Consider the following 21,364-nt stretch of genomic DNA (forward strand, 5'->3'; position numbering starts at 1 on the left):
ATTATTTTCTCAAATTTTTCTATAATTCAGTCTTAAAATACACCCCTCAAAAAAGAGGATATGCTGATGTATTTATTTTGATTTCAAACTACCCATGACATTAAGTTATGGTTGAAATTACATTCACAAGCTTGAATTTTGTTTAAAGTTCAGTAGCAACAAGTAGTGTGGTGTTGTTGTAAACATGTTGATTTTGAAGAATGACACTGTTCCTGAAACAGTTGGGACTTCTGCTTGATAAAGATTTAATTTTTTTTAAAACATACTATGTCTGTACTGACAAACATCTCCTATGGAGGATTTTTTTTTTTAATGGAAATGGGCAGCAGGTTGTATTTGTTTAGTTATAACGACCATATTGTGATATGTACCGGTACCGCAGAGGGATAAAAACCATATTCAAGCATTGTGGAATTAGTTATATTCCTGTGATTACTTATTATGTGGCTTCCTTCTGAATGGATGAAATATGTCAGAACCTGACAAGGTAAGCTAATTAATTAATCTGTGTGTATATATATATATATATATATATATATATATATATATATATATATATGTAGCTATATACATGTAGTTGTATGTCAACTTCATTTACATTTTTTTTTTTTACTAAACTTCATCCGAATATATATTTGAATGTCTGTTTAATCCTGATATTATTTAATTTTCAGTTGATAGTTGTTGGCATGCATTGTTTAAAAGAGTGCTTTAATTTCTTTAAAATAAAACATTGCTGTGACTGCACATGCATCTTTCAAGTCTGATTATTCATTGTTTTGAGTTTATGTCATTTGAACCATAATCTATACTATATATCTAATCTATATATAAGTGTGTGTGTCAGGTATAGCATGTACAGGATGATGTTTTACAAGGTGTCATGTATAGATGTACAATGTACAGGATGATGTTTTACAAGGTGTCATGTATAGTATGTACAATGTACAGGATGATGTTTTACAAGGTGTCATGTATAGCATGTACAGGATGATGTTTTACAAGGTGTCATGTATAGATGTACAATGTACAGGATGGTATTTTACAAGGTGTCACGTATAGCATGTACAATGTACAGGATGCTGTTTTACAAGGTGTCACGTATAGCATATGTACGATGTAAAGGATGATGTTTTACAAGGTGTCACGTATAGCATGTACCATGTACAGGATGATGTTTTACAAGGTGTCACGTATAGCATGTACGATGTACAGGATGATCTTTTACAAGGTGTCATGTATAATATGTACAATGTACAGGATGATGTTTTACAAGGTGTCATGTATAGCATGTACAATGTACAGGATGATGTTTTACAAGGTGTCATGTATAGCATGTACAGGATGATGTTTTACAAGGTGTCATGTATAGATGTACAATGTACAGGATGGTATTTTACAACGTGTCACGTATAGCATGTATAATGTACAGGATGATGTTTTACAAGGTGTCACGTATAGCATGTACGATGTACAGGATGATGTTTTACAAGGTGTCATGTATAATATGTACAATGTACAGGATGATGTTTTACAAGGTGTCATGTATAGCACGTACAATGTACAGGATGATGTTTTACAAGGTGTCATGTATAGCATGTACAGGATGATGTTTTACAAGGTGTCATGTATAGCATGTACAGGATGTTGTTTTACAAGGTGTCATGTATAGCATGTGCAATGTACAGGATGTTGTTTTAGTAAGTGTCATGTATAGCACGTACAATGTAAAGGATGTTGTTTTACAAGGTGTCATGTATAGCATGTACAATGTACATGAAGGTTTATTCACAAGTTATGGGAAACATGATCTGTGAAGTATCATTGTGTATACATTAAAGGCTATTTTATGTTTACTCATGATATTAAATCAATGTTTGTTGGTTTTAAAGTTCACTGATCACAATATATACTCAACAACGAAAGTTTAGCTAACGTTAAAAAAATGGCATAACATTTATAAATTAACTTATTTTTATTAATTAGTTTTCACATCTGAAATGTTTACCATTTACAAACAACATAAACTCATCAACCTTTGCCTTAACACAACAGGAGGACCTGGTTTTGTTTTAAGTTTATTCAACCACGGCAAATTTAGACGTCATAAAAGATATTTGCTCAACTTTCATTGTTGAGTATATACATACAATGTACCTGGATTAGCACTTACCAGGTAAGAGAAAAATCATGACCTTGTTGAGTACACTTTCTGTACAGTTTTAAGAAGGGGGCATTTCTTAATTAACCTCATGTCATGGCAGGAACACAAGCTTATTGTTTGTAACACAAATCCAAAAATAAATGACTGGATTATTTTATTACTTGACTAAAATCTTGTACTTATTTCTGATGATGAAAATGTTGCCATTATTAATTCTTACTCAGAATAGAAGTTGTGTTGAAAATGATCGCCATATCACCAGGGTCGTAGCTAGGATTTTTTTTGTTGGGGGGGGGGGGGGGGGGAGATAACTGAGTAGTTAATAGAAGAGAATTTTCTTTAAGTTTCTATAATTTGTTTCCATATTCTTGTCTCCCCGCTAGCTACGGCCCTGATCACAGGGTGTAGGCAGTTCAAAGATATTGTAACTGTTCCAGGGTATTCAAGATATAAACAGTTTATTAACAACCAAATTCAGTAAAATAAAAAATTAACTTTTTTATGACATCCAATAGCTGATGATTAATAAATCAGTTTGTTTTAGTGGTGTTGTTAAACAAAAAAAACACACCTTTAATTGTATTTTTTTTTTTTTTTAATTCAGGCAAATTGTATAGAATTTTATGATGTAGAAGTGTATATACATACATTGTATATCAGTCATTTACATTTTCTGACCCCCAGTGGCCAATGTGCGTTTTTGTGCTGGGGTGTCATTAAACATTCATTCATTCATTAAACATCATTCATTATGTCACTTTATTGGGCCCATGCATTGCACTAGTTCTTGTTGCAGCCAGTGCACCACAACTGGTATATCAAAGGCCTTGGTGTGTACTACCCTGTCTGTGGGATGGTGCTTATAAAAGATCCCTTGCTGCTAATCGGAAAGAGTAGCCCATAAAGTGGCGACAGTGGGTTTCCTCTCTGAATATCTGTGTGGTCCTTAACCGTATGTCTGACGCCATATTACCGTAAATAAAATGTGTTGAGTGCGTCGTTAAATAAAACATTTCCTTCCTTCCTTTATTAGGTCAATGTGTTTTAGCAGTTGCAAAGTCCTCTGATAACAGTAACATGTACCCGGATAGACCTCAAGTTTAAAGATTAACTTTAAAGATCACCTGGTAATTACATGTATGTCAGTTGCAAAGTCCTCTGATAACAGTAACATGTACCCGGATAGACCTCAAGTTTAAAGATTAACTTTAAAGATCACCTGGTAATTACATGTATGTCAGTTGCAAAGTCCTCTGATAACAGTAACATGTACCCGGATAGACCTCAAGTTTAAAGATTAACTTTAAAGATCACCTGGTAATTACATGTATGTCAGTTGCAAAGTCCTCTGATAACAGTAACATGTACCCGGATAGACCTCAAGTTTAAAGATTAACTTTAAAGATCACCTGGTAATTACATGTATGTCAGTTGCAAAGTCCTCTGATAACAGTAACATGTACCCGGATAGACCTCAAGTTTAAAGATTAACTTTAAAGATCACCTGGTAATTACATGTATGTCAGTTGCAAAGTCCTCTGATAACAGTAACATGTACCCGGATAGACCTCAAGTTTAAAGATTAACTTTAAAGATCACCTGGTAATTACATGTATGTCAGTTGCAAAGTCCTCTGATAACAGTAACATGTACCCGGATAGACCTCAAGTTTAAAGATTAACTTTAAAGATCACCTGGTAATTACATGTATGTCAGTTGCAAAGTCCTCTGATAACAGTAACATGTACCCGGATAGACCTCAAGTTTAAAGATTAACTTTAAAGATCACCTGGTAATTACATGTATGTCAGTTGCAAAGTCCTCTGATAACAGTAACATGTACCCGGATAGACCTCAAGTTTAAAGATTAACTTTAAAGATCACCTGGTAATTACATGTATGTCAGTTGCAAAGTCCTCTGATAACAGTAACATGTACCCGGATAGACCTCAAGTTTAAAGATTAACTTTAAAGATCACCTGGTAATTACATGTATGTCAGTTGCAAAGTCCTCTGATAACAGTAACATGTACCCGGATAGACCTCAAGTTTAAAGATTAACTTTAAAGATCACCTGGTAATTACATGTATGTCAGTTGCAAAGTCCTCTGATAACAGTAACATGTACCCGGATAGACCTCAAGTTTAAAGATTAACTTTAAAGATCACCTGGTAATTACATGTATGTCAGTTGCAAAGTCCTCTGATAACAGTAACATGTACCCGGATAGACCTCAAGTTTAAAGATTAACTTTAAAGATCACCTGGTAATTACATGTATGTCAGTTGCAAAGTCCTCTGATAACAGTAACATGTACCCGGATAGACCTCAAGTTTAAAGATTAACTTTAAAGATCACCTGGTAATTACATGTATGTCAGTTGATAATTTCTACATCTATTTTGATGTGGCATAAAAACCTATAATGGCTTCTCCAAAATTATAGCATGGTGGAGGCAATTTTACAAGTACTGGCCGTCATTCACAAACTATTAATTTATGCATAGGGATAACATGCAATGTGACAGACTCACCAGCTATAAAATACTTAGTATGGGGCCTCCTGTATAGTCCCTGTGAATTCTGGAACATTTCTAACATTTTCTGGAATTCTTTAATCACGATTCCTGCAAATAAAATTATGACCTTTAAAAGCAGGTATGGATGTAAGTGGGTTCTCCTGGCGTCGGTGGTGTCGTGGTTAAGCCATTGGACATAAGACTGGTTGGTACAGGGTTCGCAGCACAGTATATCGGCTCCTACCCAGAGCGAGTTTTAACAACTCAGTGGGTAGGTGTAAGACCATTACACCCTCTTCTCTCTCACTAACCACTAACAACTAACCGACTGTCCTGGACGGACAGCCCAGATAGCTGAGGTGTGTGCCCAGGACAGCATGTTTGAACCTTAATTGGATATAAGCACAAAAATAAGTTGATATGAAATGAATAAGTGGGTTCTAAGGACCCTGGTCTTCTTTATTGTTTGAAAACATAATTACATTTTTCTTTGTATGGGGTAGGAATCGTGTTATCAACACTACAAAATGACATTACATTAATGTTACAGGCAACTCTAATTTATGGGCCCCCCTCTATTACAAAATCCTAGATCTGCACCTGAAAAGCTTTTAGTACAAAACCACATGTCTGTAAAAGCTATCTGAGTAATTTCATTGTTGTAATTAATGCATTGCCCTGAGCATGTGCATCATATCAGAATAATATGATGTTGTTACAATGTACTAATGTAATGTAATCTTTCTTTTACAGTCAGTATTACATAGTTAACAGATTATACTCTTAAATACAAATTAAAAAAACATAATTATGCACATGAACAGTTTTAATGTTTGTGTACATCATAATATAATATGGAAGACACTGTTGTAATGATTTTTTAAAATTCTTTCCCTGCCATGAACAACAGCAAATGCTCTAGTCTGGAGAATTCAGCTATATATGACTTACAGATGTGTTCAGTTGTAACACAAACCGTTTGACTTTTACCAGTCCTGCTGTTTATCTTGGTAGATACTGCTCAAACAAAATAGGGATTACACATTTTACAGACATAACACATGTGTACATATATAGTGGTAACAAGAATGGAGGCAAGAGGACACTGATCCCACCCCCTCCACACACCACCCATCCCCCCCCCCCCCAAAAAAAGAAGAAGAAAAGGTGCTCTTTATAGTTTACACGTACCATTTTTGTCTATTTGGCGAAAGGACTAAAATTATGACTCTACCTTAATTTCTTTTTTAAAACTGCCCCATAGTAAAATAGGTTTATTCTTAAGTTATATAATATTGATAATCTGTTTCTATAATGTTCTATCCGATTACGTTTCAAGCCTTCTGTCCTGAGCATGCAACTTAACTGCCTTGGTTGTTTATTAAAATATATTTTTCTGTAAACCAGATGCAGTACTTAAATTAACCTATACATGTATGTAGCTTTAAAAAAAAATAGCTTTATTTTTTTCTTCTGCAAATTGCCATAACTGAAAATATCTTACATTATGTACATGACTGATAGTTTATAGTTATTATCTCAACTAATTTGGTCTTCACAAGTCTGGGTTATGGATTAAGTTTATGGCATATGTCCTTTTTTTTCTGAGAACTTTGTTTTGAAATGGATGAAGAATAATAACGATTAATATTATTCTTAATTTGAACATTTATTTTGAATCATTCAAGATGAACAGTACAAATCTCAATTATTTATCATATGATAACCAAACAACACTGCATTTGTGCCATTGTCTTATTTTGTTTGTTGGGTATACATCTAAACAACCTGTGCCATATCAACCTTCTTGTTTTGCCATGTGTGTTTTGATAACTTCCTTACTCATGCTTATGCAACTTTACCTCAGACATTATTACTTTTGTTCAATATTTGGTGTGGCAGTTAGTGCATGACTCACAATATATTGGTCTTAATGCGTTGTTACCAGCCTCGGTGGCGTCGTGGTAGGCCATCGGTCTACAGGCTGGTAGGTACTGGGATTGGATCCCAGTCGAGGCATGAGGTTTTTAATCCAGATGCCAACTCCAAAACCCTGAGTGAGTGCTCTGCAAGGCTCAATGGGTAGGTGTAAAACCACTTGCACCGACCAGTGATCCATAACTGGTTCAACAAAGGCCATGGTTTGTGCTATCCTGCCTGTGGGAAGCGCAAATAAAAGATCCCTTGCTGCTAATCGGAAAGAATAGCCCATGTAGTGGCGACAGCGGGTTTCCTCTCAAAATCTGTGTGGTCCTTAACCATATGTCTGACGCCATATAACCGTAAATAAAATGTGTTGAGTGCGTCGTTAAATAAAACATTTCTTTCTTTCTTTCTTTTTATTACTTTTATTCAATATTTGGTGTGGCAGTTAATGCATGACTCACAATATATTGGTCTTAATGTGTTGTTTATGTGTTGTTGCCATGGTACCTAGTTACCAGCCTTAAAGCCAAGGGAATCACCAATAATTGCACCCCCAGCTGTCATCAGGTATATTCTTGGGCATATAGTTTTATTATGGATTATGTCACCATTACTTGAAACTTTTTTTTCCATTTTGTTTTGACCCTTACATAGTTTGATGATGACATGACATCAATATAATTACTTTGTGGACGCGATGGTGCAGTGCGCTGCATACCGCTATGTGTGTGTCATCACCCAAAAAGCTCAGCCCATATGAAATCATTCCAGTACAGATATGAAAGGGTTACATATAATTCCTAAAATTAGCTTTAAATAAATGGTACCATTATTAAACATATTAGTATTACCTGAAACCTCCATCCAAATTGTAAGATATAGCTATGAATTACCTTAAACCTGATATACATGTATACTGGAACCATAATATATGCAATTCGATCATATATGAGATAATCTAAGTATAAATATCAGAAATGTCTTGGGTCTAAAAAAGATATTGTGTTTCGGGGAACGTGCCCAAAAAATTTAGGGTGGGTACATGTAAGTCTTAATTTTTACCTACATGTACATGAACATACTACTAAAAAAAAAAACACTGAAGAAAAATATTATGGTTAGCCCATTTTTCTAATTAGGGTTGGGTTCCAGAAACACAGTTTGTTTTGCCTTTTTATTACATTTCATTGAGACAAGAAATGCATGCACCTGTATGTAAAAAGATCACTTTGTTTTTACCTGGTTTTGACTTAAGAGTACAAAATATAATTTACTTCACCCAGTACATAATTTTTACAACGAAATTAAAATCGTCTAAAATTGCATAACAATACAACATTAATTAATTCATTCATTCTTTTCAATTTATTTTTGTGCTTATATCCAATTAAAGTTCAACTACACTATCCTAGGCACACACATTAGCTATCTGGGCTGTTTGTCTAGGACAGTTGGCTAGTTGATTAGTGGTTAGTGAGAGAGAAGTGGGTGTAGTGGTCTTACACCTACCCACTGAGTAGTTAAACTCGCTCTGGGTGGGAGCCGATACCGGGCTGCGAACCCAGTACCTATGTGTACCAGCCTATGTGCCCTGGCTTAACCACAACACCACTACTTGTATTTCACTGTTTAATTTTGTATACAAACATGGTGACAGATTTTTATATTGTAGGACGCAGCTGGCAATAACTGTTGCTAGTAATAACCATGAGCGTATTAGTGGGGGGGGCACACTTTTATATTTACACACTTTTACACTATTATAAAGCAAATATAAAGCAAAATATCTGAAAAGTGGGTGGGGCACATGCCCCCTTGTCCCCCCCCTTGCCACTCCCCACCCCACCCCCCCCCCCACCCCCACCCCTGTTTCCTACACTAGTGATAGCACATAAAACTGTAGTTGTCTCATTTTGACTGCTGTCATAATTTGATGAGGCCAGATGGCAGATTTAAGTTATATACATGTACATACAGAAGTACAGGTAGATGGTTTTGCCAGATTCCCACCATCTGACTCTGACAGACATTTCTCAACACTGCTGAAATGGGTTTTTCTAACACAAATATAGTAGAATGTCCATTTGGTAGAGAGAAAGAGAGAAAAAAAAGTGTTGGAGTGTTATCCTTAGGGAAATGTTTCCAGTGTATAAAAGCAACAGACTAATTATTTTCCTACAGTGTAAAACTGTACACCTGTTGAAAATGATACTTTCTTAGTCTGTGGAACTGGTGTTTCCAACATTCAGTGTGTCTAATTAGCACATTTTAAATTGATGGTGTGGGGGTTTTTGGGGGTGGGGGAGGGTTTAATGTTAAATTGTTTTTACTATCAGATTGTTTACTTCTTATTATTTAAAAAAACCCCAAAACATTGGAAAGATTTAGTTTCATTTATCCCTTATTGGCGATGACCATCATATTGTAACTGATCGAGAAAAGAGAAATTGGTTGCTTAAGTTGTTTAAATTAGCAGTTTACCATAAATGCACCAGCCTGCCTGATCTAATTAACACATCTCACCATAGAGTGAAGTGATTAATTGATATTAATTGTTCTGTGTAGGACTGGTTTTTGTTTAATTCACATTCTTAAGGGAAGTAAAAATGACTCCTTCACCTACAGTGCAGTCTGAGAAGGAGTGATGGGGAGCTGGGATAATAGCTCCCCTTTAAAAGGCGAGGTGTGCATTAATATATACTGCACCACTTACATGTCGGTTAGGTGTACGTGGATAACAGGTTGGAACGGGAAACGAGTTGATGGATCCACTCACATGGATTGATCCTATGACACTTCAGGTGGGCACTCCATTGCTGTGCTATATCCCGCTGGTAGTAATATACCGGGATTAAAACACGGGAGGTGTTGTGATCCCCACTCCTCCTTTCAGTGCAAGGATTATAATCCCATAATTCTGATGGAATTTTGGTGAAAACTTCCTAAAGAACTGAAGTAGAAATGATGTGAATGATGGCCATACAAGTGGGTGCTTAATTATGGAATTCTTCACATGTCTGCGAGGCCCAAGGATGGGGCTAGATTCGTGATTTTCATTATAATACTTTACCTCTTCTGTACATGGAAGAACATTTTCTTTTCATAAAAATACAATTCCTTGGGATAAAAACTGAATTTTTCAGTCTCTTGTGTATAATAACATTTACTTTTCTATTTATTTACTATCCACAAGTGGAATATTGCTCTTGGATTTAGAACTGCATTTTTGTATAATTGTATTCGAATGAAACAAGCTCGAAGACATCTAGTTTATGTGTGAAATTATCTTTCTGTTTTGCTTATTTGATATTCAGATGAGTTGAACAGCTGAGGGCTGTATCATTTGGCATCAGCAACGAATCCCTGTGCTGGGATAATATTCCTGCATTTAAATCACCAAGTGAATAGTCCGTGGATTAGTTTTATGTGTGGTTGTGAATTCTATCTGGAGTGTTAATTCTTATCTGGAATGTGCTTTGTAATCTTACAGTAATATATTCCATTGTTTGATGAAATACTGTGAAGTCATATCAGGTCAGGTCATAGGTTTTAAGATACACATTCAGAACAAGAGTTGTAGCACATGCCTGTCATGGGCGCAGGTGTCGACTTTCACCAGAATACTATAAGGACTCTGGCTTTAATTTATAGTGCCAGCTAGTGAAGGAAGCTCTAATTAATTCAGACACTTTGTTAGAATAATTTGTTTCAGTACATGATATCATTGGTTTTGAAGTTGTAACATTGCTATTGTGTTATCTTTACTGAAATTCCTTCATTATCAATATACAATAAGCCACAATAATAGTAACAGAGCTAGCCTAAGTGATAAGTTATTCTTCATTCATAAATAGTTATGAACACATATATGTATTAATGTTCATGTACATGTACATACTAAATACTTGCAGCATACACACTGATTTATATAAAATAGTCTTCTTGCATTTCTTAAATTACACCAAGCAGTTGACTACTGCTAATTGATTTGAATTAAATTTGTTCTGGATTCTGATATTTTAAAATTTCTTAAAATAAATTTCATATTTGACATTTAATCTGTGAATTCTTTCTGTGTGCGTGTTTTACGGCCTGTCGTGATAATGTCAAAGTAATGAATCAGATTAATATTTAAGACTGTCGCGTATCGTACTCAAATGTTTGCATATTTGATAACTTTTCATAATGGTAAGGTCGTGGATTTTACTTCCACTGTATATGAACAGTAAGAAAGATGGAAACACTGTTTCATTTGTGGAATCGATGATATATGCACAATTACTAAAGAACTTTGAAAAGAAAACCCCACAGATTGTTCTGATGTGTTGTTAATTCACAGTTGCACAGCAATGGATCTTTCCCTTACCACTATATATGAACAGTAAGAATGATGGAAATGCTGTTTCATTTGTGGAATCGATGATATATGCACAATTAACTAAAGAAATTTAAAAAGATAACCCCACATATTTTCCTGATGTGTTGTTAATTCAAAGCTACATAGCAATGGATCTTTCCCTGAAAATCCAAGCCTACCATGTTGTTCACCTGAGAAGTTTTGAAACCTTCGTTTCACCCTCCCGACTCGGCAATGGTGATAAAAGAAGCCATTACATGCCATTACAGTGTAAAACAAAGCCTCTCCATGCCTGTGTAGCACGGCACAAGTTGATTTCTGTAAGTACAGTGTATACACAAATGTATTTTAGACACTTGGCTTGCCTATTTACATGTACAACACAGACTATCAAAGATTTAGTTTTTAGTCCTGTATTGGGTTTTTTATTATATATACATTGTACATAGCAATGAAAAATGTAGATGCAGAAACCATAAAAGTGATATTAGGTGAAAAGTAATATTTTCACTGTATTTTAGCTAAGGTGAAAATAGAGAAATCGTATTTACTTTTTTGTAAAAGTTCATGATTAAATTATCTTCATTTGTGTTGTTTCTTCGTATTTAAGTTTCATGATTACCAATTAATACATCTGATCTTATTTGAAAAATAAAAATAAATAAAATATCTAAAACGAATTGAATACAAAGTTAAATAATGATGACACAATATCCTGTCATTGAGTGTAAGTTGAAATTTAATGGTGTTTGATTTGTTTTGTTTTTGTGGGTTTTTTTTTTTGAGGATTGCTTTGTCGGTTATGTTTGAACAGCATTATTATTAATTATTACCCATATGGGCTCAAATATACGGGGTAATATTTTTTCGATCTCTGCACAGTGTGCAGATTGCTTCTACAGTCACTGATTGGCTGGCTTTAAAAAGACAAGATTTGATTGGCAATTACATACTGCCGGGACTACTTTTTGTTCATTCATGATTCCATTCATTGGTCAAACTATTACTACGAACTTCAAATATTTTTTTACGATACAAATATTTACGGAATTAAATATCAAAATATATGTACAAATGTTTAAAAAAAAAATTATTTTATTATTTTGACTGGGTTTTTTTGGAACTATTATTTGGAGGATACTGTTGGGTGTGCACCGGTAACGGCGCGTATGAATATATTGTTATGGCTGGTAGAGCTTGTTAGTTGTTATAGCAGCGAGAACGTAAATATACTTTTAAAATTGTTAAAGATTGACAATGGGTAATAAAGAGAATAACCAACTCACTACGAGGAATTACGGATCATCTGTCCCTCGTGAATTAATGCTGTAAAACATTAATTCACTCAGGACAGATAATCCGTAATTCCTCGTAGCTCGTTAGTTATTCTCTAAATAAATATTAATTTAATAATTAAATAAAGATAATTTTTATTCAAATTTCTTTAAAAAGTCTGTCAGGTAAATGTTCGGGAAAAGTTCCATAGGAAGAAATATATTATGGCGTTACGTCTTTTTGATAGGATAAGCAAAAGATATTAATAAAAAGTGAAATATTGGGACGGTGCATATAAAAGATCCCTTGCTACTAATGGAAAAATGTAGCACGTTTCCTCTCTAAGACTATTTGTCAAAATTACCAAATGTTTGATATCCAATAACTGGTGATTAATAAATCAATGTACTCTAGTGGTGTCATTAAACAAAACCAACTTTTAACTTTAACATTAAAATGAATAGTTAACAGTATAATTAAGACTGAGTCTAGATCACTATCCACATATAAAGCTGTTCATCCAAAGACTAAAATCAATGCACCATACATAAAAAAAGAGAAGAAGTCAAATGTATTTTCAGTGGTATTTTGTTTATTGAAATGAGTTTGAACATGGAAAACATTTGGTTTGCCTTGGTGCTGTGTCAGTTCACAGCAAGTGTCATGTCCCTTTTTAGCGATTCCATCCATTCCTGAGATTCCTGCCTTGTCCCGCTGCCCATCTCACTGACAGGAATGCAGTGCCAGGCATACTTCCCCAGACACTTGTACATGCAAGCCCAAGCATGCAGTCGGCAGGCACCTGTTTCCACCATTGTTTTCAATCAATGATATTTACCTGTGTATATATGAGCAGGGTGCTGGTTTCTTTTTTGTTTTCTTTTCTTTTTCGAGTTTTGATTCTTTTTTTTATTGTTTTTCTTATGTTATTTATTTACAAGTCATTAGCTGTGTCTTGTTTGCAGTTTGTTCTGGGTTTGTTTTGGGTTTTTTTTTTGTTGTTATTGTTTGATATTAGATTTTTAATATGTTTAATTTATAATTGATATTGTCATTATATATATACTTACAAGAGATGGTCAAAATTGTCTTAAGAGGGGTTTGTTGTTGTTATTTTATTGTTGTTGTTTTATTTATAAAAAAAAAAAAAATTTAGGGGGGGGGGGGGGTGTTTTTGTGGAATATTTGGTTTAATGGACACGTAATTATTGGTTTACTCTAGATCGATAGGCAAATTTATTTTCAATGGAAGTCCATTGAATTAATAGACAGTTTTGGAAAAGGTTTATTTGTAATGGCAGCTAGCCTATATGTTTTGGATTGTAAACCCACATGTATGCTTGCTGGCTGACTAAAACACTTCAAGTACATAGTACATGCACTCAAATATAAACATCACCAAATAAGCTGCCAAATGTCAAAATTTATACATAATGCAGTCATCTATTAATTACTACAGCAGAATAAATTCCAAGAATATATGTAGAGGGCAAAATGAATTAAGGATCATAGCAAGCAAGAGGTGGACTGAATATATACAGTATAAAAATGCTTTCTTGTTTGCAGTAAAATCTATCTTCAGTGGTCATCCATGTGGGTAGTCTTCTATAGCTGGTTACTAAAGATAATTAGGTACAGTTACAGGTTGCCATTTCTGTAGAATATATGGCTTTATTTTCCTGATTTGGTGCCAGCTAGTGGAGATTCAGCATCTTCATGTATATATATCTGCATGTTTAGACATGGTCATGTTAACTCAGTAGAGAATTCAGTATCACATACTTCATTACAATTAGATTAAGGGAGTTAAGTTAAGGGAGTTTAACCAGCTGTTTCCTTACACATTTTACTCCTGAAGAAGCTTGCAGGTTAATATTTTGAGAGAGAGAGAGAGAGAGAGAGAGAGAGAGAGAGAGAGAGACTGAGAGAGACAGATGGAGAGAGACAGACGGGGAGAGAGAGAGAAGAGATGAGAGAGAGAGACGAGAGAAAGAAGAGAGAGAAGGGAAGAGAGTCAAGAGAAAGAAACAGAGAGAAAGAATAGATACAAGAGAGAGAGAGAGAGATCTTTCTGCTACTGCATACTATTCTGAGTTTCTATGTTGAAGATTTGTAATAGTTAAAGATGCCCGGAAAGACACATTATTGCTAAAATGAATCTGTCATCTGCTTTCAACATTTAATTAATAGTTGTAAGACCAGGCTAATGGAATACTGAGCATCTTGTGAATAACGCTTTTATTAGAACTATGGAACCCATCAAAGCTCCGGACCTGTTGTCAGCACATAATAATAGCACTTTTATTACAAAATGGACCACTCAGATGAAGAAGAGCTAAGTCATTGCTGATAGCTATAATGTTATAAGAAGGCCATCTGGCTTTGGAAGCAAGATGAGCTTTATCTCAGTCAGTGGTGTATATACAGGGGTGCATGTAAAGTGGTGTAATTTGACTATTGCACCTAAGGTCTGTAAAGTCATGTACAGGGCTCGAACTTAAGCATTTATTTCCACAACAATTTTGAAAAGAATTGCCATGGGTGAAACGTCCCACTGACGGCAATTTTGAGCCTGCCTATTGCAATTTTTTTTTTAAAGTGACATTTGCAGGAAATAAACATGACTAAAAGGTTATTTGGCTGTATGTAGACATATTTTAAGTGTGCAAATGTTAAATATTGGCAGATAATGTACACCAAGGATCTAATTCACTAAACTCTTGCAAATTTGCGATATCGCAGTGCAATGCAAAAAGACTTGTAAAGAGGATGCTTTGTTGTCTAGCAGAGCCTAAGAGACCTTTATGAATTAGGCCCCAGGGCCCCATGCCACGAAGCAGTCTTAGCGCTAAGATCACCTTAAGCGCATAAGGTAGCTATACACTTAAGGTGATCTTAGGGCTAAACTTGCTTCGTGGCACGGGGGGCCTGGTGTATACATGTTGCTATTGTTGATGTAAAAAAAAAACCCAAAACAATCCGTTTAACAATATCATGATTATGTTAATGATCAATGGATAGATAGATGGATGGGTTTGGGTTTGGTTTTTTTGAGTGGGTTGGATGGGTGAGTGGGTTTGGGGTGAAAGGGTCAGTTTCGAGTTTACACCCTTTGTCTCATACATATAGTTGACACTTTCGGTTTCATAAATAGCTTTAAAATATATTACAAAAATAGCCCTGTTCTATTGATGTAACTGATGTTTTCTCCATCAAAACAGTTTTAATACTGATAATACTGTCACAAATATCTGTTTCACATCTCTGTACTACATGGTTTACTGTCATAGCATTGTAATACTCATTATACAGTCATCCCTAAATTTCTGTTACATGAAAGTTCAGGGCATCTAGGATCAATTTCTGAGAGGGGAATGAAGATTCTAAAAATAAACCCTTGGAATGTAAGGTTTCATCATGAGGGGCAGGCCAGACCCCCATGTCACCCCTTAGATCTCTTTGTCTTAGATACCTAATGTCGCTACTTATTTCTAAATACACATGTAAGCACAACTAGTTTTTATACAAACTATCCAGTCATGCATACCGATAAGATGGATGCCAACATGTTTATTTCATTACAACGATAAATATGCAGAATATGCAAAAAGACCCTTCTTAAATGATGCAACCACCCAGGAAGCAATAAGAAATAAAAAAAAACATACTTTACATAAAAAGGGACAAAAATCTGTGGAAATCTGTATTTGATGGCAGATGTCAACACTATCTTCAGGAGAATGCCAGGCCACATTCTCATACAAAACACAAACAAAATGAATCCTAGATTATTGAAAGTTTGCTGTCCTAGCAAAATGGCTGCTATAGAAATGGGTATGGGAACTCATTAAATGTGCCCACGTCCAAAATTAGGTTCAGTCAAGTCCACCCCGGACTTCGCCAGTGACCAATTCCAGGGCAGGAGGGGCTGCTAAAAAATGAGCAATTTCACACATGTCTACCAATTTATAAACGTACCGTACTATATTTATTATTAAAACTAATATGATTGGTCAACCAACGCCCAACTACTCCAATCAAAAAAAAGATAAGACAAATATTTTCCGCTATAATACGAAACGCGGGAAATAAAAAACTATTCAGGTGTTTATAAATATTGAAAAATATCCCTTTTCGTTCCAGCTGCAGCAACTTGTGGTCAGTGGTGTTCTTCCATCTTCGAAGGAAGAAGCTGCAACATTAGCAGGGATCCAGCTGCACATTGAAGAGGCGTGGCCGGAGGAGGAGGATACCACAGATGTGAAACCCAGCCCGACAGACTCGCCCGTTGACAGAGTCACGGAACAGGCGGCGCTGCAGCAGGAGAACCTCAAGAAGAAGAAGGAGCTGATTCGGTTAAACCGGGCCCAGCGAATCACCAATACTCGCCGCAAGAAAACCTTAATACGCAGTCTGTTGTGTGGCACTGACAATGAGATTGAGACGACTGAATTCTGTGATCTGTCGGCGTATCTTCCACCAATGTACACCGCGTCAAAGCAAGTCAGGGAACTTATCAAGGTTTACAGTTTTATTATATTATATACATGCAGATGTAACCTGTGCTTATCAAAGGAAGTTGTCAATTTTTTTAGTTTTATTTTATTATTACTAGATGTATCCCCATCTACATTGGCATGGGAAAGTTTAGATGGAATATGAGGGCCTTATTCAGGGCTTTCCCTCCTAAAATACGACCACCATATAGATAGCCAGCCATAATTAGCCATGGATATATATATATATATTATATACAGTCAGACCTCGTTACAATGACCATGTTCGTCCCTGGGTCACTTTGTCATTATATCGAAATTGCCGATGTATCGAATTATCATGTGTTATCTCCATTGCCAAAATAACGTAACAAACAATACTAATTAATATTAACTAATGACTGAATAGCATTTAAATAATTAATGCATTGTGATTATTATCAAAAACAACAAATGCATGTACATAGATTAATTGTTCTTAAAAAACATTAAATATATTAAACGAGGCGCATTCACCGTCAGTCCAATCAAGACACCTACAATTGGTACCTATTTCGTTTACAAAATATCATGAAAAGAGAAGAATTTATTGTTCAAAATTAATCCTTTAATTGGTTAACTAAAGGGTTATTTGCAAAAGCAATACATGTCTACAGATCTCACTTTGAGATCAAGGATTCTAAGTGGCTGTGTGTGTACTGCCAACGTGCTACGGTATCTGTGATTATGTAATGTCGTTGTAAAGAGGTGTTTTCAGATGTCAGATGCACGTTTGTTCCTAATTTGCTCTAATTTGCTCCGGTGTAATGAACAGAATAACACTGATGTACGTTTGTTCCCGACAATTTGTGGTCGGATGGTGTAAATATCATAGTAACGACGGTCGTTGTAATGAGGTCTGACTATATGTATGTATGTGTGTGTATATATATATATATATATATATATATATATATATATATATATATATATATATATATACTGTAGATCCTGAAATTAATGCGATCATAATATTAATGCGAAAACTGTGAGCTCATGTTATTCGCATTAATAATATGATGCATTTATTTCTATGTTTTGTCTATGTGTCCCACGTTATTAAAACAAAACAAACAAAGATTAAAATTCTAACATATAACACAACTGGAAAAGAATTCATTGTAGGCAAGTCTGACTAATTGTTGACTAGTCCAGCAAGCTATGTGTTACACTCTTTTAAAACTAAGTTTAAAATTCTAATACATTTATAACACAGCTGGAGCACAATTCATTGTAGACGAGACATACTAATTGTATAATAATCAAACAAGATGCCATCCACTCGTGATGATTGCAGGGTCTTTGGCTATCTTATCAAAAGCCGACATGATACGGTGCGTGTGAATGGGTTTTGGCACGCTAATCCTGAGGTCGACCGTTTCTTTGATTTCACTGTTCAAGTTCCCTGCAACTTAGTTGGGTGAATTGTTCTTTTGTTATAACTTTGAAATATGTCTACATTCTTAGGAAGATACAGTTGTAATGGTACATATATGCTGTTTAACCAGATTTATGGAACCATACCCGTTACGTAATTGAAAATATGCTTGGAGTTGATCAAAAACACTAAGGACTAAACAGGTTAACTGATGTGTACACAGATATGTTAGTAAGTTGATCTCATTGAAGACAACTGTAACTTGGATTGAACCAAAAAGTACACGGACGTGTGTTGCTAGGAAAGTAATATTTCAAATGGAGGCCACTCGCATTAATTTCATGTCGCATTTTAGTCTTGCCACCATCACTCACATTAATTTAGGGACGCGTTAATTTGAAGATTTACAGTATATATATATATATAGATATATAACACACACACACACACACACACACACACACACACACACACACACACACAAGGCCGCCATGTATATATAGCCACTTCTTTGTTAAGTGACAAAGATGGCAGCATCCATTGAGGTTGTATTTTTGGAATTCATCTTTGTATGCAATATTTAGCATGATATGTGTATGACAGCTGACTGGACGTGAGCACTAAAAGATCCTTACAAAGTACAGAATCAGCTAAATACAAAAAAGGTTGTTGGTAGTGCAGATCAAATGAGGATAAGCGATCAGAACAATTGGAACTGTAAAAAAAATACCTTGGTTATTATATTATAGATTTTATTGTGCATTCTACATGTTATTGCAAAATTGTCTTAAAACATCTCTTTGGTGTTCTTTATTATTTTAATTTTGGGCGGGGCGGGGGCAAAGAAATTTGCAGTAATTGGGGGCGGAGGTGTATTTTACAAGTAATAAACAAAAATAATTACAGAACATGAAAGAAAAGACTCATGGTATTTTAATGTAAAAAAAGCTCTGTTATATACAAATTTCAACAATTTACATACATTTTACATCTCTGTATAAATAAATTACTGAAAAATTAAAATTCCAAAACCAGTTGTTGGAATACATTAGGAATTAGTTTTAAAATATGTATCATGATTTGCAAATGTGCTTGTTTTAATTTTGTATCGTAATTTTTTTTTTTACTTTACAGAAAATTGATAAAATAAATTGTTTGTTTCCTAGGAAAAGAAGAAGAAACTATGGCATACTCCTTACTACGAGAATGAAGTCAAATTGAAACAGTTGTACATCAAAATATGTAAGAATCTTCCGACATATGGATGCAAGTTGTTTTGTGTGAAAGAAATCCTCCGAGGAAACACCCAGAAAAAAGTAAGTTAAAGAGCACTAACATTTAACATTGTGAAGTCTTTATATGGTTATGGTTTAGACAATATTTATTATAATATGTAAACTAAAGTCATTTTTATTGGGAAAGCCACAGAAGAGATACTTTGGTATCTTTGTTTGCAGAACTTCTATTTACTAGTGTTTAACACATCTCCAGTGAAAAGTGGTTAGGGCCATTCTTGGGGGGAGGGAGGGGGGGGGGCAGAAAATATGAAAAAAGTGCTCTTTTAAATTAAAAGTGCCTATTTAACAAAGTCAAAAGGCGAGATGTAATATTTTTCCGATGGCATCGACTTAAGTTTGGCTCCATCTTTAGCACAGCTTATAGAGTTGTTACAAAAATCCACTAGCCATGGGATCAGTGATTTATAAATTTTACTACCTATGATTAAAAATCCACTAGCCATGGGATCAGTGATTTATAAATTTTACTACCTATGATTAAAAATCCACTAGCCATGGGATCAGTGATTTATAAATTTTACTACCTATGATTAAAAATTCACTAGCCCTACTTTAAGTAAATACAATTTTACTAATAGGAATAATCTGATATGTGACATAAAAAAGCGATAAAGCTTAAAAAACTTTAGATTTGGGGGGGGGGGGGGGGGGGTGGTGTGTGGCAGGATACTTGTATTTAGGAAATAGACATAAATGCAGCATTTGACAACTTTTTTCACCATAATTTAGAAGCTTTGATCTTTAGGTTTAACCTGTGTTAAGAGGCCACTTTTTAAATTCTCCCAAAGCATTTAAAACAGTATAAACTGACCTGTATTAGGTGGCCACCTGTGTTAAAATCCACATTTTGATATTCCATTTGGTGACTGTTAACACAGAGTTGACAGTATTTTGAACTGCAATATAACAAAAAGTAAATTTAAATTAAAATACTTTAACATGCAATTTAAAAAAAAAATTGTTATCTACTTGTAGATTCCCCGCTTACTTGGTGTGAACAGTGAGAAGATCGTTCTCCTGGACAACAAGACCAAGCTTCTAGCGAAGTCCCAGAACATCCGTAACCTGGAGGACTGGTTGTCGGGGAGCGGCCGGTCCCACGACGGCCTCCTGCTGGAGTTCCGTGGCACCAAGCCGTGGCTGCTGACGATGCCCTCGCCTGAGAACCTCAAGTCTGTGACGGCGGCCATCTGGCAGGCTCTCGACGTGGATGGGCGATTCCTCAACAGTGGGGCTCTGCGCAGAGACAGCTTTGAGTTCGGTGGGTGCATAGTAAAATAGTGTACTTTTCTTTATAATGTACCCATCAGTATACAGATTTTCTCATGTAATATGACCATCTGTATCTGTATTCATGTAATGTGACCATCTGTAGTTTCCTATGTAATTTGACCACCAGTATCAGTAGTTTCCTGTGTAATAAGACCATCTGTATCTATATTCATGTAATATGTCCATCAGTATCTGTATTCATGTAATATGTCCATCAGTATCTATATTCATGTAATATGTCCATCAGTATCTGTATTCATGTAATATGTCCATCTGTATCTATATTCATGTAATATGTCCATCAGTATCTGTATTCATGTAATATGTCCATCAGTATCTATATTCATGTAATATGTCCATCAGTATCTGTATTCATGTAATATGTCCAACTTTATCTATATTCATGTAATATGTCCATCAGTATCTGTATTTATGTAATATGTCCATCAGTATCTATATTTTCCCATCCTGACTGTGGGAAAGTGCATATGAAAGATTCCTTGCTGCTAATGAAAACATTTACCAAAAATTACCAAATGTTTGACATCCAGCAGACGATCATCAGCAAATCAGTAAATCAATATCTATCTATCTATCTATCTCTATCTCTATCTCTATCTCTATCTCTATCTCTATCTCT

General features: G+C 35.1%; 1 protein-coding gene across 1 annotated transcript in view; it reads left to right on the forward strand.

The window, feature by feature from the left end:
- The window catches only part of LOC121383648 (1-phosphatidylinositol 4,5-bisphosphate phosphodiesterase epsilon-1-like), a 154,233-nt gene that overhangs the window by 25,125 nt on the left and 107,744 nt on the right, over positions 1-21,364 (forward strand). The window contains exons 3-5 of the mRNA XM_041513741.1: positions 16,385-16,762; positions 19,321-19,470; positions 20,428-20,713. Coding sequence (XP_041369675.1) covers positions 16,385-16,762; positions 19,321-19,470; positions 20,428-20,713 — 814 coding nt within the window. The remainder of the gene's footprint in view (positions 1-16,384; positions 16,763-19,320; positions 19,471-20,427; positions 20,714-21,364) is intronic.

The sequence above is a fragment of the Gigantopelta aegis genome, chromosome 10 (genome assembly GCF_016097555.1).
Source record: "Gigantopelta aegis isolate Gae_Host chromosome 10, Gae_host_genome, whole genome shotgun sequence".
In the NCBI taxonomy this organism is placed as follows: domain Eukaryota; kingdom Metazoa; phylum Mollusca; class Gastropoda; order Neomphalida; family Peltospiridae; genus Gigantopelta; species Gigantopelta aegis.